The following is a 25,051-nucleotide window of genomic DNA, read 5'->3' as shown; positions in this document are numbered from 1 at the left end:
GACGCTAACCACTCGGCCAAGGGAGCGACTTTATATACCATTATCAAATTAAGTCGCAATTCGGTATAATAAACATCAATTTTATGATGTACATTGTCGTAAAATATATTTAATCCGCATCATATGCGTATATTACGCTGATGCAGTTTGTGTGTCGCATAAGCGTATAATTTAAATCGATTCAGTACTGTAGTAAATCGTGTTGCATGCTGAAGAAAATCATGAAACAGTAAATCATATTGGATCATAATAAAGAATATATTACATCATATTGAAATGTCAATGAAATGCTGATGCACTCGAAAGTTTTAACCGCTGTTGAATTAAATTTCAAATAGCCGCGTGAGAGGTGGATGATAATCCAGACGACCGGAGTTCGAACCCACATCGGAGCAGTTTTCAGCAAACATCAATCTGTGCCGCTTTAAACATTCATATTCCACTCCCAACACAAGTCAATCAAACAATTATTATTTGTACAAACATAAATACTCATATATAAAAATGGCGATTCGTGAGGCTATAATAAATATTTCGTCGTATTTGGTGCTTTGACAATTCATGAATATAGTCATATTAGATCGCAATTCAATTTCAACATAATCGCTATTATATCCGGTCAAAGTTGCATATTCATCCAAACAAATTCGGTAAGCATTTGCCATGTATGTATATGGCCTCCACTTTTGCATGCATATGCTAGCCAAATTTTAAGGCATATGATGCTATATATACGCTTGTTATGCGATTTAATGTTTGCTGGGCTATCTACCGCATAAAAAAAAAGTTTTTTTCGAATTGTGCCCGGAGCACGATTTTTTAAAACTACTGGTGAAGATCTGCACGATTTTTTATGCGATTTTGGTTTTGTCTGTAACACAAAAATATAAAATCATAAAATTCTAGTAGGAGGGACCGTGAACATGACACAATATTTGAGTCGCACAATACTTTAGTGGCTGTGATCCCCTCATAAATTGATTTCACAGCATTATAATGAGCACTCCATCGAGTTTGCGACAATCTTTTAACAACACATCTGTGTGGCTCAGGAACATTTCTCAGCGATCAGGTGAAACTGCGAAAAATGAGTAAACAGAATAAACAGTTCTAAAAATGTCACACTGCCCAAAGAGTTGTCTACAAACTCTATGGATGCGGCTTTTTACTTACTCAACAAAACCTCCTTCATTTGATCCTAACATGGTCGGATCGACAGCATGCGAAAGGACTTCATAAAAAATAAACCTTAACCTTTTAGTTGTTGAAAGAGTCGTTATTCAAATTGTTGTTGTTGAAAGATTGATATTGATAGATTATTCAAATTTGTAGCTTTTCCCACCTAAATAAAAAAAACTAGGAGTAGTTTATATCTGTGATATAACCGCAAGGCGGACGTAGGATTACTATAGGCATAGTAATCATTTGTTTGAAGATACATCTAAATCAATTCTCAATAAATGGATGAATTGATATTTCGTTTTCGTGTATTACGATCTGTTCAAATATATACGAAGTAATATGATCTCACGATACTCAAATCATCAAGACAAGCTTATTCAATCCTCCGTACATCCGAAATATCCTTTCCGTGATATAAAAAATCATCACGGGAAAATCTAGTTAACTGCCCAAATGTGTGCGAAATCATATTTCACCACTTGGGTGCATTCACAACCAAACGATTTTGCATGTCCGTTCATCTCGACTCTTTTGCGGACAATGGACAGAGGTTGTCCAGCCGACGCATTATGTGCGATTCACACAGAACGTTACGGAAAAGAACGTCCACTTCCGCCAACTTCTTCACCAATTCACACATGCAGCCTATGCTGGCAGCAGCACCGTTACGTCAAATGTCAAACGAATGATTTATTTAATGTTATTCATGGTGTCGCCACCTAGAATCAGCTCTAAATTTAGAAAAAATCAATTAAAATCATTGAATTATTTTTTTTTAAATACTTAAACCTCGTAGTACCAATCCCTATTCAACAGTAATAATATATAAACTATTTTTCTCAGCTAGTAGCGAATGATTTTGACTCCGAGATTTGGTACTAAGAGTTGGCATGTTGGCATGAAAAGTACAGTAAGTTACTTATAATGCAACATGCCGAGGCACCACTCAGTGTCGCATTGTAGGCGATTTTGACCAGTAATTGGACATTCGCGAAGGTGGTGACGTTCACTATGGGGTCATAATTTGGGCCCGCATTGGGTAAAAATGTCCAATTAAACGTGTTGCATCACAGGTCTGTCCAATTAGCTAAAAGTCGAATTAGATGTAAATTACTGTACAACCAAAATCAAAACAAAAGCCGAGACACAAAGCCCAGACAAAAACCCAAGGAACCGTCCTCCGTCAATTATTTTCTACAAATCCTGCCGGTCGTTGAACGTATGCTGACGGGTCGTTACGTTGCCGGTGTATGTGAATGTTTTCATAATAATTGCATGGTAGAATAACTGACGTAACGTGACGTGACGGGACGTGCACGTGACGTGGATGTTGTATGTGAATCGCACTTTATGCATCATGCATCTACCGCAGGACAATCGAGACTGAAATGAAATTTCGAGAAGCTATCACCGTTTATAATGATTTAAATTAGAGATGAAACGGCGGGCCTGATTCTCGGATACACTTCACGATGGAAACGGAATGAATCGTATCCGCGATGACAACGGTACGGTGTCGACATCTGGATACCAGATTAGTTTCCCACTAAACTCATCATTATAATATCAAATTATTTTCAGATGAAATTTTTGTATGAGATTATTATATCACATGAAGAAAACAAAGTTTTCAATTCACATTGAATACCAGTTTGATACGAAGAAGTTAATTTTCATTAATGATTTTTTATTTGAAAAGTGCTCATTCTGCTTAAAAACTCATTATTATCTTCGACACTTCGCTAACTCGCAAACGTAGTTCAATGGCGTGCCATTTATTTCGTTTCCACCGTTTCGTTTCCACCGTGAAGTGGGAATCAGGCCCGGCTAGTAGTTTGACCCGATACCGGATACCGGATATCCGGCAATCTTTGAGGCCAGATAGCCGAATATCCGGCAGCCGGATACTCGGATTTTTATTTGCGAATATGAAACTGGAAGAAGCTGCATGTGTGAATTTCGACGCAGTTCTAAGGTATTTGGCATTAAATTTTTTTTTTGGAAACCCTGATTTCCGTTAAAATGCGTTTGACTTATGATATCGTTAAATGAAATAACAAGAATTATAAGTAATTACCTCTATTCGAGGTAATTTATCATTTTACTGCATTAAAAGCATTTGGACTAAGACGAGATTGCACATCAGCGATGGTTTCAGGAAAAAATTTCCAACGCTAACGGTTATGTGAAAACATATCGAATCGATCACAATCACGATCCTTACATTTGGTGGTTATTTTAAGGCGTATCGCCATCAAACGTTATTTTTAATTATGTATGAATGATGTTAATGGGCTATTTTGTTATGGTTTATCTTGTGTTGATGAGAAATTATTTATATTTTCTAATATCCGGTATCCGGCCGAATAGCAAATATTGGCCGGATAGACCGGATACCGGATATCCGTTTCATCTCTAATTTAAATCGTTTGTTTTCGAAGCAGTTTTGGGCTGTGATGTAATTACAATTGTTTAACGAATAAAATGTAGGAAATTTTTAAAATTTTAATTAAAAAATGAGAAAAAGATTAAAAAATTACACTTAAAAAATATTTTAAAAATTGAAATCCATTTTTTCAAAAACGTATTTTTTGAAAATTCTTAAATAAAATTATTACAATTTCTTATAATTTCTAACAAGTCATCCATACGTCGGAATGCGGGCACTTTTACAGGGAAAGTTTTTCTAAGAACCACATTTTTTCCTTTTTTTTTTAAAAAAAAAGAACGACTGATCCTAATTTTGTTTAAAGTCAAGATTTTTTTTTTTTTATCTGTATTATAGTGATTTTCAACTCATTTGGCTGGTTCGTCACTTTTTACTTCCATTTTTGGAAGAATGTCGGGAGTGAGAATTGAACTCGTGACCTTCAGCGTGAGAGGCATGGATGTTACCACTACGCCAGATCGCCTCCACAAAAGTCAAGATGTAGTGTATTGATTTTTAGATCTTATTAAAATATGAATTTTTGTCGAAGACGTCACCTTTCTATCTTTTATAGTTTCTGGAATATATGGCATTTTTGTATAAAGACAGCTGAAAAAAATAATGTTTTACTCATAACATATTTGTGTATAAATTCTCAAGTTTGACATATTCTTGATGTGTTTCTTAATAGAAAAAGTTAGTAGAATATGTCAATCACGATAATTTATACACTGAAATGTTACTAGTTAAACATGAATAGTGTTTTTTCAAAGGAAACATGAAAATGTTGTTGCATATAAATCAATTCTCAATAAATGGATGGATAGATAATTCGTTTTCTCTCGGAATTGACTTACGATCTGTTCAAATACTCTTTACTCAAGGATAACTCTTTCTCTGTAGTGGTGCCCTTCTTACAATGTATGGGTGACTTGTTGGTAATTGTATGAGCTATTCATATAATTTTTGTGCATAATTTTCATATAAACATGTTTTTGAGAAAACATAATTTTGGTTCAATGATTTTTTCCGTTTGAAAAACTTAAAAAAAATAAACATTTGGTAAGTCGTATGCAGGTTTCATCATTTCTGTAATCCGGAATATTGATCGGAAATCGTCATCCAAGTTTGAGCAATGTATATCTCAGTTAATAATCTCTATTAATAATATCATGGTAATATCATAGCACCAAAGAGCGAGTAATATACTCATTTGAGTGATGGTTGCGTCCACATAAATTGCCACTTCTGTTAAAAAAAACAGTCCAAATAGGTCGTTGGAAACACCGCGTCGATTTTCATGCCGTGTGGTGAAGAGGGCTTCCGTAATGCAAAAACACGCACGTATCGTCTTGGATTCCAAAATAGCACCGGGATACGAAATTAAGCATCCACAGATAAAAATCATTCACCCAATTCCCATATCGTGGGGTTTTTACATAATTTTCAGTACTGTAGAGCCATCGGCAAACCAGAAGTCGAAACAAGATTTAATTCTACTTCCGCTTGTCAGTTTCAGGTCACCCATTACCTATATAAAAGGGGGGGGGGGGGTCATTATTTTTGAACATCTCGATATAAAGGAATTCTGATTTGACCTCTGGTTATGTATATTGCGCAGCCGTACCAAGGTCGGTGAGATTCTGTGTGAGAAATAGGGAGAACCATTTGGAATAATTATGCCATAATTGTCAATTGTTCTCGAGTTACCAATTTTCAAAAGACTGAAATAATTTATGGCTATAGTAGGTAGAGAAAAAAGCATCTCAATCATTGTGGTACATGACATAACAAAGTCACTACAGATATCTAAAACTATCGTTCATGTACATCTCGGGAAACATTTCAGGGAACGCATGAAAACTCGCCGTTTCCGAAGCAAATCGTTGTAAAATATGGATAATGTACAATAGTATTTAGCTGAAAAAAAACTGCGGGCAGGAAAATGAACCTCCTTTAGCTACCTCTTAAGCCGGTCTTGGTCTCAAAAAAGTCTCTGTGTCTGATAGGATTGGCAAGGAGTTATTATGAGCTTCTACCAATCAACCAGTCGATAAACTTCAACAAGTACTGCTCGCAACGCAAACTAAAACAATTATGGTCAGCGATACAGTTAGCCAGTTAGCCAATATGAAAAAGACATCGTGTGCAACCAGACCAGAGACCAATACCAGACCTCATATTTCTTTGACAATTCGACAAAACAAATAATGGAAATTTGGCTGGGATGAGGTATCCCACCCATCGGATATTCAGATGGCTTCAGAATATCTTTGGACTCCTAGGACAACATAAAAAGCAGTTGATCAGTCCCGCGACAGAAACATATATATGATGCTTTTGATTTTTGACGTAGAACTACGTCTTTCAGGAAGGGTTCCAAATCAGAAAACAGGTAACGTTTTTATGAAATAAAGTTAACGATAATAACTATTTTTGACCTCTGTTATGGTCATTGGTAGTAGATAACCTACTGGCATTCCTTGAAAGGATAGGATTTGAAATCATAGGCTTTGCAGATGATATTGTAATTGTAGTTCGTGGGAAATATGAGCATGTAATCAGAGACAGATTGCAATATGCTCTAAACTTAACTATAGCATGGTGTAATGATGAGGGTTTATCTATAAATCCTCATAAAACTACTGTTGTTCCTTTTACACGTAGAAGGAAAATGAAAATACCAGATTTGCATTTGCTGGGAACTAAAATAGTGTTTTCTCCAAAAGTGAAATATTTAGGAGTAACACTTGATAGCAAGCTCAATTGGAACTCGCATTTAGATGAAATAATACAGAAGGCTACAAATGCATTATGGATTAGTAAAAGAACATTCGGTAACAAATGGGGACTTAGACCTAAAATGATCTACTGGATCTACACTGCTATAGTGAGACCTAGAATAACATATGCGTCATTAGTTTGGTGGCCAAAAACAAAATCCAAGCATGCTCAGGAAAAGCTAGGAAAATTACAAAGGTTAGCTACAATTTCCATCACAGGAGCAACTCGTAGTACGCCATCTAAAGCACTAGATGCAATGTTAAATCTACTTCCCTTATATCTATTCGTTCAATTGGAGGCGGAAAAAACGCACTAAGGTTGAAAAGAACAAAACAGTTCTTTGATGGAGACCTTAGGGGTCATTTAAGTATTCTAAAGGAATTCAAACTTAATCCGATACTAACTCAGGAGGACTGGATGAACAGGCAATACAACTTTGAACGACTATTCAATGTGACTGAGCCAAGCCGCACTGAATGGGAGTCAGGGGGACCTGATATTCACCCAGAATCTATAATTTTCTACACTGATGGTTCCAGATTAAACGAAAGAGCCGGGGCTGGAATAACCGGCCCTGGAGTGAACATATCAATTTCAATGGGCAAGTGGCCAATTGTATTTCAGGCAGAAGTGCAGGCAATTATTGAATGTGCAACAATTTGTCTAAGGCGCAATTATAGACATGCAAACATATGCATTTTTTCTGACAGTCAAGCTGCATTGAAAGCATTGAAGTCAGTTACCTGTACTTCTAAATTAGTTTGGGAGTGTATTCAACTTCTTCAAGAGGTAGCTAAAAAAAGTGCAGTGAACCTATTCTGGGTTCCAGGGCACTGTGGAGTTGAAGGTAATGAAAAAGCAGATTTGTTAGCTAGATGTGGATCATCGAAACCATTCCTAGGACCAGAACCATTTTGTGGGGCCCCTGAATGTACCCTCAAAATGGAATTAAAGAACTGGGAAAAATCAAAGATTGATGGCATCTGGGCACATAGTACAGTAGCTCGACAGGCTAAATCATTTATATCACCAAGTAAAAAAGTAACTGAAAGACTTCTCAGCCTAACAAAAAAATACCTATGCACTTTCACTGGCCTAGTGACAGGACATTGTCCAAGCAAATACCACCTAAAGAAACTAGGTAAATTAGAAGATGATACCTGTCGTTTCTGTAACCTAGAAAGTGAAAGCTCGGAACATTTATTATGCAATTGCGAAGCACTTTTTCATAGAAGGCGCAATTTCTTTGATAAAGGTTTAATGCAACCTGCAGATGTTTGGATAGCTTCCCCCAATAAGGCAATAATGTTCATTCGTGCTATAATACCTTATTGGGATCATGCCTACAGTCAGCAAGTGGAAATCACTCCAACTAATAGCGATACGACACCCTGATAAGGCTTACAACAAATAGGGGCCCGCCACAATAGATGAAATAACTGGTCGTAGTGGAAAATGTACCCAACAGGAAAAAAAAAACTATTTCCACTGTGAACGAATTCTCATGATTTGCATACTAATCTAATCGGAAATTCTTTAAGATTTGTTTGACATGCTATACATTACAATTCGCTAATCTCTAAACGGTTTAAATTCATGAAAACAGGATGAGTTTCCTTTTCCCATACATTTGTTCTGCCGATTTGTGTGCTAACCCTACCCGTATTTCGAATGCTTATAACTCGAATGCGAAGAAATCTTAATAAATCGGGAAGATGTTTGCATCAAATATAGGAAATATTTCTACGCGTCTATTACAATTAATATGTTTTTTTTCATGAGATGAACAATTGAGTGACTGTAAAATGTCAAGCGTTATCTAAACATCCTAACTGCCAAGTTTTGATTGGCCCGATTCACGGTTTCCCCAATACATACTTCAAAATCGATGTATCTGAAGAAATCCGCTTTGCAAATATACATGCAAGCCGGGGGTATTTTTGTTCCCACCGAGCTGTGTTTCCCTAACACAGACTTCGAAATTAATGTGCCTGGGGGAATCCGCTTTGGAAATACATGCAAGTCGAGGGTATTTTTTGGTGTTTAGTATTTTTGTACTCGCTTGTCGTTGTGCAGTATCCCTAAAACGTACTTTTAAACTGAGAAGCCTGGGAAAATCGTCATTTCAGATACTAGAAGTGAATAAACTTTCGCGGTTCGAGAACTACATAGACATGATATGTGCAATAAATTCAGAAGGAAATGTAAAATACAATGATCGTTTGACATTTCTTCCGTTCACATATTTTGGTATTCAGAATTTTGGAATATAGATATACACTGCATTTATTTAGATAACACGTATATTTCATGGAAGTATGCTTTCAAATCCCCGTAGAAAAGCCTTACTGTTGCATGTTGTGGGGTTCGATTCTCAAGCGAAGATTCCGCCTCTAGCGGAATATGGGAGCATAAGTGTTTATAGCTTGTGGTCGATATCTGAGTGGGAATGGGAAAATTCTGGTGCGGGTTTGCAGCACTGTTCAATCGTAAATGTAATATATTAATATATTATATATCTAACATGTAAATTTACAGTCTGGTAGCGATATCCATATTATTCTCTATCAGTTTACCAGACCAGTTTGAAATTGTTTGAATTTCGAATGAAAATTTTTACTACTGAAGTAGTAACAATAAAAAAACTAAAAAGTTATTTCAAAAAATTCGATGCATTCTGAAATAATATTCAAAGTTGTAAACAAGTGGATTGCATTATATAATTGCGTAGTTCTACGTCGAAAATGCGGTCGTGTCCTAGATACAACCCCTTACATTCTTTTCCTAGAAATCAGAACGAACTTCCCGGACAACCCAATATATTCTACACGAGTGAAACAGTGAAATATTTATTTCTATTATAGTTTTTTTTTATTTGATGTATACTGAATGCTCCACCACGAGATATTTTATTTATGTGTATCTAACGATCTTTACACTTTATTATGTTCGACATGGATTGTATATATACTACTTTTATTTCTCAACCGAACTCGACGTTACCGAAGGTATAACCCTTCTCATGCGTACTTCTTGAGCTCACCAGGATTCAGAAATCCACCTATCGACCCAACATCTTCACAGTCCGGTATGATTTTGCCTTTGAACTCGAGACACGCTTCCGCACACAGTTGTCCTTCGAAGAACGCGCCGTACATTCGCTTACATTGAGCGCAGTTGGTCATACAAACCGAGACAACTTCGTAACCTCCCAAAAGATCTGAGGAATACACTCAAATTAATTGAATTCGTTTAGGGTTTATGATACAAATTTTAATTTTTCCGTTACTCACCCATCGTTGGGTTAGGCTTCACCTCGAGAATGAAAGCGAACGTGCAGAATGCAGCCAGGAAGATTGTAATGTTCAGTTTGGTGATATACATTCTGTATTCTGAGTATTCGCAGTTCCGTGATCCACTTGTGATTCAACAATGAAACTGATGCTTGACACGTACAATTTTTAGAATATATATATACCAATTCATCTTCTGTTGAGGCAGGCGGGATGATACCGATGAATGACACGCTTAGTTAGCTAACCGCGTGATATATCCTTACTGCAGAATGGATCGGAAATGAGGAAGATAATGCTCTCATCTGAGTCACGTTCATTCAGGAAAAAATCAGAACGGTCTGCCAATTCACAACACTGTATAGTTTAAAGGGTGTTGAAATATCGTTACCGAATATTTGCGAATGCAATGCAGTAATTATCTTCCTCAAGGATGGCACAGCCGGAGAAAATATTGATAAATCACACAATACGGTTCTAGATAACCAAAAGTTCAAACTATAATATGATACATTTTCAGCGGAAATCTTTTTGTTTTTGTTTTGTATTAAGGAAGTCAGTCGTTCAGGAAACATTGAACATAGTGTTTTCACCATTTCTGCCCTCGTACTTATGTTGAGTAAACGCAATTGGAAGAATAAACATTTTTATAATTTCATTTGAGTATTCAGATTGCAATCTCCAATGCGTTTGCATATTAACACATAATTGTGAATCTTTGAATGTAGCTGATTTTTCCGAATAGTCGTAGCATGAGAGATGATGGCAATGTCCTTCCCATTTCCGATACATTCCGCACTTAAGATGTATCACGCTGTTCACTAACTAAGTATATCGTTCGTCGGTATCAGCTTGTCTGCCTCAATAGAAAATGAAGTGGTATATATTCCAAAAAATGTAAGTAACAAGCATCAGTTTCATTGTTGGATAGCATACGGTTCAAATCGAACAGAAAAGTGAATACTTCTTTTGAAATACAGAATGAATAACTCACGACTCAACATCACACTCGTTCTGGTTGCATTTTGTACATTCGCATTCATTCTGGAGGTGAAGTCTAACCCAACGATGGGTGAGTAACGAAAAATACGAAATTGAAAAACTTGTGTCTTGTAACCCTAATCCTGAACTGAGTCAACAAATACTTAATTCATTTTCCAGACCTCTTTGGTGGTTACGAAGTTGTCTCGGTTTGTATGACCAACTGCGCTCAATGTAAGCGGATGTATGGTGCGTTCTTCGAAGGACAACTGTGCGCGGAGGCGTGTCTTGAGTTCAAAGGAAAAATTATACCGGACTGTGAGGATGTTGGGTCGATAGGCGGATTTCTGAATCGTGGAGAGCTCAAAAAGTTCGCGTGAATATGGCACTCGCAAAAATAAAGCTACAATGCATACAGTTGAAATAGAAAAATATAATACAATGTACGTCAGATAAACATGGAGATTATCCAGTTCAAAACATAGTATATCAAATAAATGATTCAAATCCCGAAAATTAGTCTTCATCATTAGCAGAAAGTCACTGATCTTTTTATGGTGTCCAAAGAAGCATAGATCTTGTCTTTGAGAGAGTTTTGCAGGGATCTGAGCAAGTGATAATTCAATGGTTTGTTTAATACAGTGGGTGAAATAGCACATCCCGGCCAAACATTGGTTGTCTGACTCTCGAAGATACATTAGGATTGTGCTCAGGTAGAACACGACGCCTACCGTAGTAACTATTTTGCTATTGTGTTGAACGGACCTTCAAGTTTTTTCGCCACATAATACATTCTCAGAATATACACGAAGCAAGCATAGTGCAGAGCTTGCACTGACGGCCAGAAGCAAAGCAGAAGAAAAATATTAAACGGAACGTACCGCGTCTGTTTCCATGCCGTTAGTAGGAGATTGTTTGGGTATGCTTGAATCTCGTCATTATAGTATCAAATTATATTAATTCTCGTTCAATATTTTTCAATCACCTGCAAATTACATGTTTCTCCGTTACTTAGAATACACGTTTGATCCAGAAAATATCATAAAAAGAAGACATATAAAATCGGACAATTCCTTCCTCGAGTATATACTTATAAGATATAGAAGTGCCTTTTTCATCTGAAAATCCATTTCCACTTTGAAATTAACTAACAACTCTTGTCACGATGTAATTGTAGAACATATGGTAATTCAATTTTCCCATTTTCCTTCAGTGTTTTCCGCAAACTTTCAATTGCCATGTTTGGTTGGAATATGCTTGACTGAAATATGTGTAATATTTTCATGGGACCCCCAGAAACATTTCTCGCACTCAAAAACGCTCATATCTCAAATTTGGTTCCATTTGCTTGATTAGTTCTCGAGTTATGCGTATTTGAACTGTCGCGTTATTTGAGTGCGAAAAAACGACGAAATAGATCTACAGGCTGTCGAACCCGATTTCTATCAATGAACAATTCATGTTCCGCGCATTACAATGGCACAAAGAAACAACTAATGTGGAAGATACACCCAGAGAGGGGCGTCCGAGATCGGTACGACTGCATAGTGGATGGCATGGCAATTCCATGCCTTTCGTGAACCCGTTCGCCACCATTCTCTTTGTAAACAAAAGCGTCTATCAGTCGATATGAACGTTTCCAAGAGTAGCATGAATCGTATTTTGCGTGATTTACAGCTTGGTGCGTACAGGCAACCTGTGAGCCATTTATTGAGGCCAAGATTGGAACAAATACGATTGGAACGATGTGAAAAACTTCTTCTATAAGTTTTTGAATGATTGAAAGACCGTTAAATTTGATCACGATGCCGTAAACATATAAAAAAACTGAATGCCTTCTAATTTATATACATTAGTGTTATAGAATATACCAATGAAATCGTTATTTTTCCATTTCATCAGGTATAAACTATAGTTGGATACAAATCATTGCGGCCAGCGGCTATGATGACAAATCTGATTCGGCCCGCACTATGTCTGTATCTGAGCACCAATGCTTTGCACCATCAATGAAAACAAAAAAAAAAACAGGTTTGTTAAGTGCGATTCACATACAACATCCACGTTACGTTCACGTAACGTCTCGTCACGTTACGTCAACTATTCTCTCATTCAATTCTTATGGAAACATTCACATACACCGGCAACGTAACGATCCGTCAGCATACGTTCAATGGAAACGACCGGCAGGATTTGTAGAAAAGAATATTTGACGAAGACGGACGGTTCGTTGGGTTTTTGTGTGGGCTTTGTGTTTCGGCTTTTGTTTTGATTTTTGTTGCATTTTCTATGTCAACATATCACCTAGTTCCAAATGTCAAAATCATTCGCGACTAGCTGAGAAAACAGTCTGTATGTTATTCTTGTTGAGTAAGGGTTGGGACTACAGGATTTAAGCATTAAAATAAAATAATTCAATGATTTTCATTGAATTTTTCAAACTATGAATAACATTAAATATATCATTCGTTTGACATTTGACGCGCCGGTGCTGCTGCAAGCATAGACTACGTGTGTGAGTTGAAGGAGACGTTGACGGAAAGTAAACGTTCTTTTCCGTAACGTTCCATATGAGTCGCACATTATGTACCGAGGAGAACAACTTGGATGCACGAGCAGTGAGGAAAAAACTGTTTATCAGCAAAAAAAAGTCAGTAACTCCAATTCGTTTTCTCCAAACAGCATTAAACACATCAATGTCTTACTGGGAAGATGTTATTTTCGTAGATTAGTCCAAATTCAACAGGCTTCGATGGTTGCCGTTTTGTATGGAGGAAGCTAAACGATAAAATAAACGTGAACAATCTGAAAGCAATGTTTAAACATGGTGGTTGTAGATGGATGGTATGGGGATGCATGTCTTGGCAATTTGGTTTCCATCGATGGTGTAATGGATCAGAATGTTCACTTGAACATCCTGAAGGAAAATATAAAACCAAGTTTCACCAAAATCGGATTCAATCGAGGATTCAAATTTTACCAAGCCAATGACCCAAAGCATAAGGCACATAAAATTCGCACATGGTTAAATTACAATTGCTCAAAAGTTATTCATACTCCCCCACAATCTCTCGACATCAATCCGAGTAAAAAAACTATGAGAGTAATCTGGGTGGGAAAGTTAGAAACCATCAAACTTCTCAAAATAACGATGTTAAAAACTTCTTAATGAATAAATGAAGGAATGTCCCTTCCGAATACACCAAAAGCTCATAAATAACGGCTGAAGGCAGCTCCAAACAGTTGCAATAAACAAGGTATGCCATACTAAAGACGGAACTCTGAAATCGATCAACGCCGTCGAAATCGATTTGAAATTTTCACCACCGTACGAATAGGAGTTTGAGTCAGTTTTCATACATTCGCACTTACATTTGCCATTCATAGAAAAAAAAACATGATTCTGAAAACAGATAGCAATCCTTTTAACTCTTGTATGACATTATGACTTTATCTAAACAAAATGTTCCGAAAGCTTGTTTTCGACTTTCAAAAGAAGGGAAGAGAGATCTGCATGGGGGTATACGAATTCGAATACGTGCCACTAGGTCGTATGAATAAAACAAAGTATTTACTTATTCTGCCTGTTTCCAAGTAAAGTGAACTTTCCTAGTATTTACTTGAATCCGTATGAATAAAAGTTTACTTTACCAATTTGATTTTTGAATTCGAACATAGTTTTGACTTTGTCAAACATCTATCAACTGATTCTTTAGATTTCGTTTCAAAACATTTTTTTTGGACAAAGCGTGAATTCGCGATAAAAAAGGAATAGTGTCGACGTCTGGTGGCGACTTTCAATTAGGGACCATAGTTTGGGTCCCTATCTCGTTAGTGTAATACCTATCATATTAGAAGACACGAAGCCAGTTTTCAAATGTTAAAATTTGAATGAAAATGTTCACATCATGTTATTTAATCACTTAAAACACTTTTTTCCGATTTTTATTTAACCCTTTGTCTATACATTTCCAACATCATTACTGAAACTTTTCATTATAATATAAAGTTGTCTTCAAAAACAATATCGTATAAGATTTTTTCACCACCTGCAAATAAAAGTGTTTTTCATTTAAACAGAATGCCAAATTGGTACGGAAAGGTTATTTTTCATTCATAATTTAAATTTTAAAAACGTGTTCATTCCGCCTGAAAATCAATCATTTTTTTACGCTCCCCTGAACTAGTAAACGAAGCTCAATGCCATCAATGCGGATCGTTAACTTGTTTAACTTCAAGCGCAAGATAGCAGCATTAAACATAAATCGGATATAACATCAAAACGAATGATAGTGTTTTCAGATCCAAAGTATGCTCATGAGCATACTTGATAATAACGAAGTAAATACTTGATGAATGCTGTTTTATTCATACGTCAGCTAAACATCCATTTTCGAAAAGTAAGTACTTTGTTGTTTCTTTTATTCATACCAAACGTAGTAAAAACTTAATCTCACTGCTCGACTGCTCGAATGAAGTAAAGAAAAGGTGAATTTTGTTTTTATTCATACGGCCTGCTGTATGTCAGAAAATGGTTTGACGAAGAAATCGAAAAAAGTTTAAACTAAAACTGAACAAACAAGAACTGAATTATTTCTCGTTGTGTTTTGTGTAGAATATATTTGATCACACATTGATCAAATTTCATCTTTCTAAAAATGTGAAATATTTGGCCTCCAACAAACAATACCTTACCCTAATTTACGGTTTTCTGACCTATTTACAGCGGAGTGTAGCTTCGAAAAAAATCATTACACGATTTGGTTCAGTGTGTTCAGTGCGCAATGTTTTTCTTCGCTCCAAACGTCAAACCGGTCGATTCGTTTATTTGTTGCGTGATTTTCATTGAAATACTTTAAACATCGTATATTAACGAATAAAGTCATTCCTGATTCTGTGCTTGAAAATGTTGTCACGTGCAACCAAACTGCTGGCCAGAAACACTCTGAATGAAAGATTCTGTTTGATACAGGTAGGTCCCCCTGTTTTCATAAATAGTTGGGTCGTTTCATAACCGCAATGTTCATCTTGATAGGAACTTAGCGCTGGCACGGGTAGAAATTTTCACATTGCTTGCAGGCCCCAACAAGAAAAGAAACACATCTCCTGTCCTATCACAGTCGGCAACCTGCAGAGCAGGTATCTTCCCCATCTTCCGACAACAGTGCTTGTACGCAATATCAGCACAAATGGAGCGGATAAAAACCTACTTGATACCATTCCCGAACCCCCACCGATACCTGCGGCACCAGAGATACCAGAGATTACTGAAATAGTGGCTGGTGCAGAGCCTCCGTTCGCTTCCCTCGGCCTGGGAGGATGGAGCCCAGTGGGAATGGTACAAAATTGTATGGAGTATCTGCATATAGGCTTGGATATTCCATGGTGGGGTGTAATAGCCATAGGAACGGTCTGTGTTCGAGTGCTACTGTTCCCGTTGGTTATCGCCAGTCAACGTAACGCTGCCAAAATGAACAATAATATGCCTCAGATGCAGTTCCTGCAGATGAAAATGTCCGAGGCACGGCAGTCTGGTAATGCGATTGATTCCGCTCGCTATGCAACCGAGATGGTCCAGTTCATGAAGGAGAAAGGTGTGAGCCCGCTCAAGAACATGTGGGTGCCGCTCGCACAAGCTCCATTGTTTATTTCGTTCTTCGTGGGACTTCGACAGATGGCAAACGCACCGGTGGATTCAATGCGTGAAGGAGGTCTATTTTGGTTCACCGATTTGACGGTTTGCGATCAATTCTACGCATTGCCAATCATTACTAGTGTTACCATGTTTCTGACGATTGAGCTCGGAACCGACAGTGCACGAATGTCCGCTGCAAATATGCAAACGGTTAAATATATCCTTCGAGCGGTACCCATCTTCATATTTCCGTTCATGATAAATTTCCCCAGCGCTATTCTGTGCTATTGGGTGTGCAGCAATTTCTTCTCACTGCTCCAGGTGGGTTTCTTGAGAGTTCCTAAGGTGCGGGATTACTTCAAAATTGAACGATTGATTACCCACAAACCGGAAGAGTTACCAATGAAGAAGAAGAAATTCACAGAAGGTGTGAAAGAATGTGAGTGTATAGATGAACGATCAACGCATTTTCTTTTTGATATTAATATTTCGGTTTCAGCCTGGACTAATATGAAGATCTCCCGCGAATTGGAAGAACGGACGCGAGTTGATGAAATCGCATTTCAGAGAGCTGGAAAAGGTCCATTGGTGAAAACGTACAAATATGATCCGACCGTACCTCGAGAATCCGTGACCGGAAATACGATTAGTGCGAAAAAACGATAGACAACTATTTGATTTATATCAGTAACAAAGACAGTGATTGCAATCCACTGAAGTTTTATTGTTCCATCATATTCTATGTATATACGTAATAAGTTTATTGAATAGGGACATCAATGCATTGATTAATAACAGCAATGAGATGGGAATTTTCCAACGCTGCTGCTACACGCTCCTTATCCGCCAGCTGCTTGTTGACTGCGTTTTCTGAAACGTGCGTTCCTGGGTTGATTTCCACTGAAACTTTGAAGCGAGGCGGTAGGGCTCGGAGAAGTTTTACACGAATCGAGAGACCGATCAATGTGGCCATACTGCAGTGGGGTATTGTCGGAGTGAATAGCACTTTGATGGAATTCTTCTCGTCGTCCACTTTGATTAGGCTCTGTTCAAGCACATGAAGCTCTTCTAGTGTTAGCGGATGCTCTGGGTCGTTAATGTTGCGGATCAAGTCTTGAATACAATTGAAGTTGAATATGTTTGTTAAGAATGAGGAAATCTTATATTACAGTACCGAAAATTTCCCGCTCATCAAAAGGATCAACAATGTCATCGTTTTCTTCGTCCTCTGTATACTTTCGATCATCGCATTTCATATACACATTGGGATTGATGTTCTCTAACTCGGCCATGCTGATATGCACTGATTAATGTAATCAAATCTAGTTCACAAAGTACTAAAATTTATTTAGTAAATATTATAACTGCGCAGATATTTTTAAGTGGAAGCCATCAGCCGACAAACCATCAAGCAAAACAAAACAGCTGATTAAAAGCTGTTGTCATATTTCGATTACAGCGGTACCCAAGCGATAGTTTAATATTTACAATCGTTTGACATTTTACCGTAAGATTGTGTAAAATTGTTCAGGTTCTATATGCTTTCGTGCAAGTCGTCTACATCTAAGTGGTGCGGACTCAATCCATTTCATTTTCAAGCAAATTTATGGATTTTTTCAAGCGATTTCTTGCAATAAATTTTCAGACCATCAGAGATGCCAGATTAACAGATATGTTTGTAAATTTACAGACATATCTGTAAAATACTTTTTATTTTTGTTGCAGACTTTTTGGATACAACAATATTTCACAGGTTTTAGAAAAATGATAGGCTCTATTTATCACATCAAAGATATTTGACTCATCGTATTACATTTTTCCATAGTTTTAATACATAAAAAGTTTTTATATTTAGTTTATGTCAATACACATGACGTTATACCTATTTTTGAGTGATTCATTAACACTTTGTCGTCCGGCGTAACCACAGTGGTTATGTGCGCAAACTAGCGCCTAACTGCCGGTGTCACCACAGTGATTACGTGCGCAAAATAGGTCGCATTGCAGTGATGTCGTGAGCATAGTATCGCTCAGTGGACGACGACAGTACTTCAGTATCTTTTGCATTCTGTTGGTGTTCTGTTTGGTAACAATAAATTGTATACGTTAGCGTTTTTCATGATTTCATAAGTACTTTTGCCCTGAAATCATTGCAGACGAAACAGACAATACGATTCTTCACGATGAATGAAAAATTGCATTAAATGTATTTATACTATACTTCAAAATTTCATGACAGTGATGGAACAGAGTCGAGAACTTTTGAGAACTATCGATGAGATTGGTAAAACTTAACAGATTGTAATTTCCCGAGAATATCAAGAACAGCCAACGACAAACTAAATGAACCGAAATAGCGCTGCCGCCGCCAAGCGAATCATTTTTAGCAAACGTACGGTGCAACATGCGCGTCGCTAATTTCCTTAACACATTAAGGACCGCACATTTTGGGGCAAACTTGAATGCTTCATTTGTTCGGATTCCACGAGTGAGATCGTTTCCTTCGATGTGGATGAGACGAAGGTAAGCCATCGGTAGGCCTTGTTAGATTCTTGGCAAAAAACAGGAATCTGTTCGTAAGCGGGCCTCGAAGAAGGGATGATGCAATTTGAGCCGTCTTTATTTTGTTGTATTCGTCTCTTCCCGTAGATCAATATAGTGGAGAGCAAAATCGGAAAGTTTCCGGAAAACTCAGAAAGAATGTCGGAAAATGAATTTGAATTGAATTTCCATATGACCGAAAATTACATCATGATAAGCGTTTTTAGTCCATTCAATATTTGCGCTAGCGAAGTTGATCTTTGTTCGAAAGTGGAAATGGATTTTCAGGCAAAACAACGCATTCGTATATCTTTTATCTATCTATATAAATAGAAATGGAAGGCTAAATGTGTTGCTTATCCCAAAATCCGATGAAGGAAAGGTCCCTTTTGAGCTGTCTTCATTTTATTGTATTTGTGGTATTCTGCCCACAGAACAATGTTATGATGAGAAAAAGTTTAGTAATTCGTTCAATAGAATTCATATCAAAATAATGATATGACATATAATGATATATAATGATATGACATATACCACATATACTAGCTGACCCGGGACGAAGTTCGACGGGTCAGCTAGTATATGTATATACAGTTATTCACATTTAATGCGACATGCCGAGGCACCACTCAGTGTCGCATTGGAGGTGATATTGACTTGTAATTAGACATTGGCGATGAGAGTGATACAGTGTCGACGCCTGGTTGGGACTTTCAATGTGGGACCATAATTTAGGCCCCGAACTTGATCCAATTAGAGGTAAAAATGTCCAATAAAACGTGTCGCATTACAGGTCTGTCCAATTTGCTAAATGTCGCATTAAATTTAAACTACTGTATATACAGCCATTTCAGGCCAATAAAGTGGTTCTCAAGGGGAAAAATGATTTTTCGGACCACCCTAAAATGGAAATGGTCACCCTAACGAAAAAATAAAAAAGGGTCTAATGTTTTGCGATAAAGAACAAAACTACCACTTTTCATCGAAATCTGAGAACCACTATATCGGTTTGGCATGAAATGGCTGTATATATAAAAGATGTGCATATACAAAATATACAATAATATACAAAAGACAATCTCACGTGCATCGCGATGTACAAAGTATCAATGAATCTGGAAAATTAACGTTAAAAGAGATTTCTACAGATCCGCACACTTTTACAGACATTTCCACATTTTTAACAGACTTTCACATATTTTTACAGACTTTTTTTTAAAATCATCTGGCAACTCTTCGTTCCACTTTTCATCGAATGTTTTCAAATCGCAGGAGTAAACATTTACGTGACTGTGACTTCGTTTGTTTTTATTTCATTCGGAGAAATATTATATCAGGGAAAGTGGACATTAAAAATACGTTGCTAAATGAAAGGCTGCCCGAATACAAGAGAAAATGTTCGCGTTAGCTTTTATCGTATTCCTTCGGAAACGTATTTACAGACGCAATGGGTCGATTTTTGCGGAGACGACAAACTAGTTACGAATAAGGATTCGCGTATCTGTGAAGTAAGTACGATGTTTGAATTATTGAAAACTAAAAGTGTAGCAAGCCTTTCATACACATTTTCAGGATTATTTTTATAGCGTCTTAATGCGGTGGACTGTAAAAATTGCTACTTAATCCCGCTGCGCGATACCAAAGAAGCCTTTATGTGGATTGCCAAACGTAAGAAACCGAATTCCCCCGTGGGCGCGATGCAGACTGCCTTCATTGCAGTGATGCAGCGGGGATTTTCCATTCGCATGGAACTTCACATCACTGTGGCAGATTGAGGGACTCGTTTCATCGGAGACAAAACACAACATACGCTTAAACTATAACTATGTACATTGTATTTTACTTAATACTATAGAAATATACATGAAATTATACAGAGTTATAAATTATACAAGCACTTAAATTTCTTCTTAAATTCTGCTTCAAATTTGCTGCTGTTGCGTACACTCTGCTGTCTGTAATCGAACTGGTGTGCTGTCCTTGTACAGCAAAAACTATCATCCAATCCGTTGGCGGAGCATGTTCGATTCTTTTTGCAGGAGAGCTGTGGATTGCACATTAGGGTCTCGCGTCGAGGGATTGCATCGCATGCAACTGTTCTCTCTTCAGTGCGCTTGCGACTGTACAATTTTGATAGAAATACATCGTTACATTACAACCGGAAAAGAAACCTCGTGAGAAACCGTAATGCCTTCTCCACAATTGAGCCGGTAGTAGACTCAGAAGATTACGTCCATCATCAACACGAAGCGCAGATTGCTTTACCGTTATATTCATAACCAGTACTAGCGGATCATAATTACGCGGATTTCATTCGGCCAGCTTCACTAGCAAAACGGTTTTCAGCTACGTTAGAAAAAAACGTCCCCAAAACATTTCACTTTTGCTATGTATGTACGTATCAAAATTCGCCAATGTCGAATTTCGCTCCCACGTTAAAATCTTGGAGTGAACTAAGCGTTATTCGTTCTCTTTCAGAGATGCGACGGCCAATTAAACAATTGACGGAAAAATGAAGTTCGTTCATTTCATAAGTTTAATTATTTTTGCCTTTGATAACAATACCTTTTTTATAGTGTTGATTTTCATAAGAAAAATAACACTCCTAATCGTTGGATCTCTTTTGACAATTCAATTGGATCTTTTGACGTAGGACTACGTCTAACCGGAAGATATAGGGGGTGAAATGGAAATCTAGGCACTGAACAAGTAGGAAAAAATGCAAGATTAGGAACGCTTATAACTCGAGCATTTCTCAATAGATCGCAAAGGTTTTTGCATCAATTGATAGGAAATATATCTACGCATCTATCATAACGAATAACATTTAATTTTTCTTTAGATAAATAATTGAATAATTGTGAAATATCAATCATTGTCCAAATGCACTATGTGCTCATTTTTGATTGGTCCATTTTGTGCTCCCCAAATCGTACCGACCAAAACGGGCAACCAGAGCAGCAGCGAAATAGAATGAAGCACGATTGGAAAGGAAAAAGAAAAAAAATTAACGAAACATTGGTCGCACAAACACACATGCGTAATTCTCGACCCAGCCAGCCAGCTTCAAAATCCCCGCTCCGCTGCCGCAACGATCATTCTCATTCAAACCGTATACCACATCAGTTCGCATCACAACACATGAACAAACTAACCCAAGCAGCCATGTCTGGACATGGCAAAGGAGGAAAAGTGAAGGAAAAGGCAAAATCCCGCTCAAACCGTGTTGATCTGGAGTTCCCCGCAAGGGTAGCTAGGCCGAGCGCGTTAGTACCAGTGTACCAGTCCACCTAGCCGGCGTTATATAGTTTCGGCCGCCGAAGTGATCGAGTTAGCTGGCAAAGCTGCACGCGACGATAAGAAAAACTGCATTCGGTTCAGAACACATTCGGTGGACATCAAGACAACAGGCAGTTGCAGCGAGTGGCGAGTGGCAAACGCAATCGCAAAACGGCAGCTGGTAGCAGAAGAAAAAAGGTGGCAAATCCAGAACAAGGCTGTATCGAGGGCGTTCGAAATGGTTTTTTTTCAGAACCACGAGTACTAAGTTTTCTAAATTGGAACCATTCCATAAAACAAGGCGCTTATCAGGGCCATTAAACCTTTCAAAAAAGAGTTTACGAAATACAGTTCAATGCTTTCTAAAATAATATCCAAAATAATAATAAAACACAAATTGATTTTTTCATAATTTGTTTGCCAGGATCTGATGAGTATGTGAATTTGGCAGTTGTTCTGAGCTTATTGATAGTTGGGGACTTTCCTGATTATTCAATTTTCACCAATTCTTAAATTGTTTCCAGATTGAAAGTACAGTAATTTACAATTAGTTCGACATTTAGCTAATTGGACGGACATGTAATGCGACATATTTAGTTGAACATTTTTATAAACATACAGTTCGGGGCCCAAATTATGACCCCACATTGAAAGTCGACACTGTATCACTGTCATCGCAAATGTTCAATTACAGGTTAAAATCGCCTCCAATGCGACACTGAGTGGTGCTTCGGCACGTCGCATTGAATGTAATTTACTGTAAAACTTGTCACAAAGCTGGATGGGAAGAAATTTTCCAATTGTGAAAGCTGTGGCAAGTGGTAACAAATCGCTAAACAGGAAGGTTTAGCCGAACAAGATGGGGATACCGAGTGATAACAAAACAATAAACTCTTCAGATTGAAGATAATTTTGTGATCCTGAAAAGGACCCTTTTTAGCCTGCATGTGAATCCAACGAGCGAACAAATCGTAATGAATGTATTTTTTTGCCATCGCTGCCTTTTAACGCCCATTCGTTCGTCTCGTTGGACTCGCCCCTTTGGCTGAGTCTGCCGATTTGTCTCTATCCTGTGAGCGTGTACCGCTAAAGTACAAAACGCGCGGATCCGATGAAAAATATATCATTCTCTTTCAAACTGTAAATCAGTGTGGTTGTATGGCATCATTTCACATCACATCGCATCAACGGATTGGTGCCGGAGCACCAGTATACCTAATAGCGGTTATAGAATTTCGGCCGCCGGAGTGCTCGAGATGGCTTGCAAAGCTGCTCACGACAATAAGAAAACCCGCCTACAGAACAGAGCACATTCGGTTCGGAGGCAACAACTAGTTTCAGTGAGTGGCAAACGCAATCGCAAAACGGCAGCAGGTAGATGAAGGAAAAAGTTTGTTTATACAGACTGCTTTGGTGGTAAAACCAGCTACCGTAAAACACGGTGCTTTTCAGGGCCATTAAACCAATCAAAGAAGAGTTATTAAAAGTTATTCACAATACCAATGCATTCTAAAGTGACATAATATGACATATAATATAAACTGATTTATTTTGTTTATGCTTGTTCTTGAACTTATTGGTGGTTGAGGTCTTTTAAATTGATCATTCAGTTTTCACAAACCCATGCATGGTTTCCGAATTAAAAGTGGCTTCAAATTACAACACATTGTATGCAGGATGGCATTAACGGATTTTCTTGGTAGCAAGAACTGCTTTCTTTGGTTGATAACTGATGTTGAAAATTGACTAACGTTACATCTGAATTGTATAGAAAATTAACTAAGGAGCATCATGATGAGCTATGTATTTCCTGCTGCTCTGTTCTTATTTTAAAGGACTTTAATCCGAAGGTCATCCGTTACTGTATTTTCTGTTGGTTTTTCAGAACGCTTCTAGTTCGTTTATTTCTCGACAGATCGTAGAGTTCGTCTCCAAAACCTCAGTTCTTTTTCATTTTTATTTACTTTGTTTGCGGAGACTACAAATCTTACAATTCATTCGTCTCCGAAACCACAGTTTAAGGTACGGTAATGTGCTCAATAGTGAAATATATGATAGTGAATGAGCTGATAACCACCTATGCATTCCCTATCACATCCATCATTTTGATTGTACCATATGTGCATACGCCGAAAGATGCCCGGCGTTGAACATTTAATAAGTACAAAGCCTTCTAAAAAAAAACAAGAATCAAGTTTGTAAAAAAAAAACGAAAAAACACAACACCAACCCCCAACATGTTCATGAAGAGTAAACAGTAAACTAATCCATTTTTCAGGTAGATAGGTAGGTATTCACGTAGGAGAAGAAAATAAAAAAATATATTCGAAATATATATTTAGCAAAAGCTGTCCCCTTTGTATAGTCCTACGTCACTCCGGTTATGTCCCCGACATTACCCACCCGTCTTTTTTGACAGTCGTTTTGATTCAGTCCGCACTACCTAGGTCTACATTATTCTCATATGGGGCTGTCCACATACCACGTGGACAACTTTCTGGGGGGTAGGGGTTACAAAAATGTCCACGGTGAGGGGGGAGGGGGTCTATATCACATCCACGTGGACACTAATAAATATTTGGAAAAACAAATATATATCTGTGTTCAACAATATAAGAAAAATATTCTGCATTGCAAGCAAATCTATACGTATTTCTGCTGTCTGATAGCACTGCGCGGTGGAAATTCTATATTTATACATATCGTTGAAATTTTTGCCGAAATTTGTATTCAGAGAGTATCGCACATGAGCTGACAGCTATCGATTTGTTTTAATTGATTTTAAAGAATCTTACGTTATCATTATCGATCAGAATTGGGACGCTATTATCGGCAGGATTCAGATACCACTAAAGCATGTTGGAATGTTGTAATATTAATAAAACACGACATTGTTTTCGATGTTTCGATTCAGTTTCCGCTCTCAAT

The 25,051-nt window shown here is 37.5% G+C and overlaps 4 protein-coding genes across 4 annotated transcripts; 2 read left to right on the top strand and 2 right to left on the bottom strand.

The window, feature by feature from the left end:
- Positions 1-9,414: 9,414 nt before the first annotated feature.
- On the bottom strand, positions 9,415-9,793 carry LOC129771875 (eclosion hormone-like). Its single transcript, XM_055775994.1, has 2 exons — positions 9,688-9,793; positions 9,415-9,614 (listed from the first exon to the last, which is right to left on the bottom strand). Exons 1-2 carry the CDS (start codon positions 9,776-9,778, stop codon positions 9,415-9,417), a joined length of 291 nt encoding a protein of 96 aa, XP_055631969.1. The 5' UTR covers positions 9,779-9,793.
- An 825-nt stretch (positions 9,794-10,618) lies between these two features.
- LOC129771874 (eclosion hormone-like) lies at positions 10,619-11,048 on the top strand. The gene is made up of 2 exons (XM_055775993.1): positions 10,619-10,759; positions 10,849-11,048. Exons 1-2 carry the CDS (start codon positions 10,669-10,671, stop codon positions 11,046-11,048), a joined length of 291 nt encoding a protein of 96 aa, XP_055631968.1. The 5' UTR covers positions 10,619-10,668.
- Positions 11,049-15,449: 4,401 nt separating this feature from the next.
- LOC129771867 (mitochondrial inner membrane protein OXA1L) lies at positions 15,450-17,012 on the top strand. Its single transcript, XM_055775983.1, has 3 exons — positions 15,450-15,640; positions 15,704-16,742; positions 16,803-17,012. Exons 1-3 carry the CDS (start codon positions 15,575-15,577, stop codon positions 16,967-16,969), a joined length of 1,272 nt encoding a protein of 423 aa, XP_055631958.1. The 5' UTR covers positions 15,450-15,574; the 3' UTR covers positions 16,970-17,012.
- Positions 16,977-17,737, bottom strand: LOC129771873 (MIP18 family protein galla-2). The gene is made up of 2 exons (XM_055775992.1): positions 17,478-17,737; positions 16,977-17,416 (listed from the first exon to the last, which is right to left on the bottom strand). The coding sequence occupies exons 1-2, from the start codon at positions 17,593-17,595 to the stop codon at positions 17,064-17,066; spliced, it is 471 nt and encodes a 156-aa protein (XP_055631967.1). The 5' UTR covers positions 17,596-17,737; the 3' UTR covers positions 16,977-17,063.
- Positions 17,738-25,051: the final 7,314 nt, after the last annotated feature.

The sequence above is a fragment of the Toxorhynchites rutilus genome, chromosome 2, assembly GCF_029784135.1.
Source record: "Toxorhynchites rutilus septentrionalis strain SRP chromosome 2, ASM2978413v1, whole genome shotgun sequence".
Classification (NCBI taxonomy): domain Eukaryota; kingdom Metazoa; phylum Arthropoda; class Insecta; order Diptera; family Culicidae; genus Toxorhynchites; species Toxorhynchites rutilus.
The sequence above is the reverse complement of the archived record's forward strand: the minus strand, read 5'-3'. Positions and strand labels throughout refer to the sequence as shown.

Excerpts from the sequence above, each read along its gene's own strand:
- LOC129771875 (XM_055775994.1), bottom strand. The coding sequence starts at position 9,778 with ATGTATATCACCAAACTGAACATTACAATCTTCCTGGCTGCATTCTGC. Across the intron at positions 9,615-9,687 it reads GAAGCCTAACCCAACGATGG|ATCTTTTGGGAGGTTACGAA; the intron begins GTGAGTAACGGA and ends TGTATTCCTCAG.
- LOC129771874 (XM_055775993.1), top strand. The coding sequence starts at position 10,669 with ATGAATAACTCACGACTCAACATCACACTCGTTCTGGTTGCATTTTGT. Across the intron at positions 10,760-10,848 it reads GAAGTCTAACCCAACGATGG|ACCTCTTTGGTGGTTACGAA; the intron begins GTGAGTAACGAA and ends TTCATTTTCCAG.
- LOC129771867 (XM_055775983.1), top strand. The coding sequence starts at position 15,575 with ATGTTGTCACGTGCAACCAAACTGCTGGCCAGAAACACTCTGAATGAA. Across the intron at positions 15,641-15,703 it reads AAAGATTCTGTTTGATACAG|GAACTTAGCGCTGGCACGGG; the intron begins GTAGGTCCCCCT and ends TCATCTTGATAG. Across the intron at positions 16,743-16,802 it reads CACAGAAGGTGTGAAAGAAT|CCTGGACTAATATGAAGATC; the intron begins GTGAGTGTATAG and ends TTTCGGTTTCAG.
- LOC129771873 (XM_055775992.1), bottom strand. The coding sequence starts at position 17,595 with ATGGCCGAGTTAGAGAACATCAATCCCAATGTGTATATGAAATGCGAT. Across the intron at positions 17,417-17,477 it reads TGATGAGCGGGAAATTTTCG|ACTTGATCCGCAACATTAAC; the intron begins GTACTGTAATAT and ends ATTGTATTCAAG.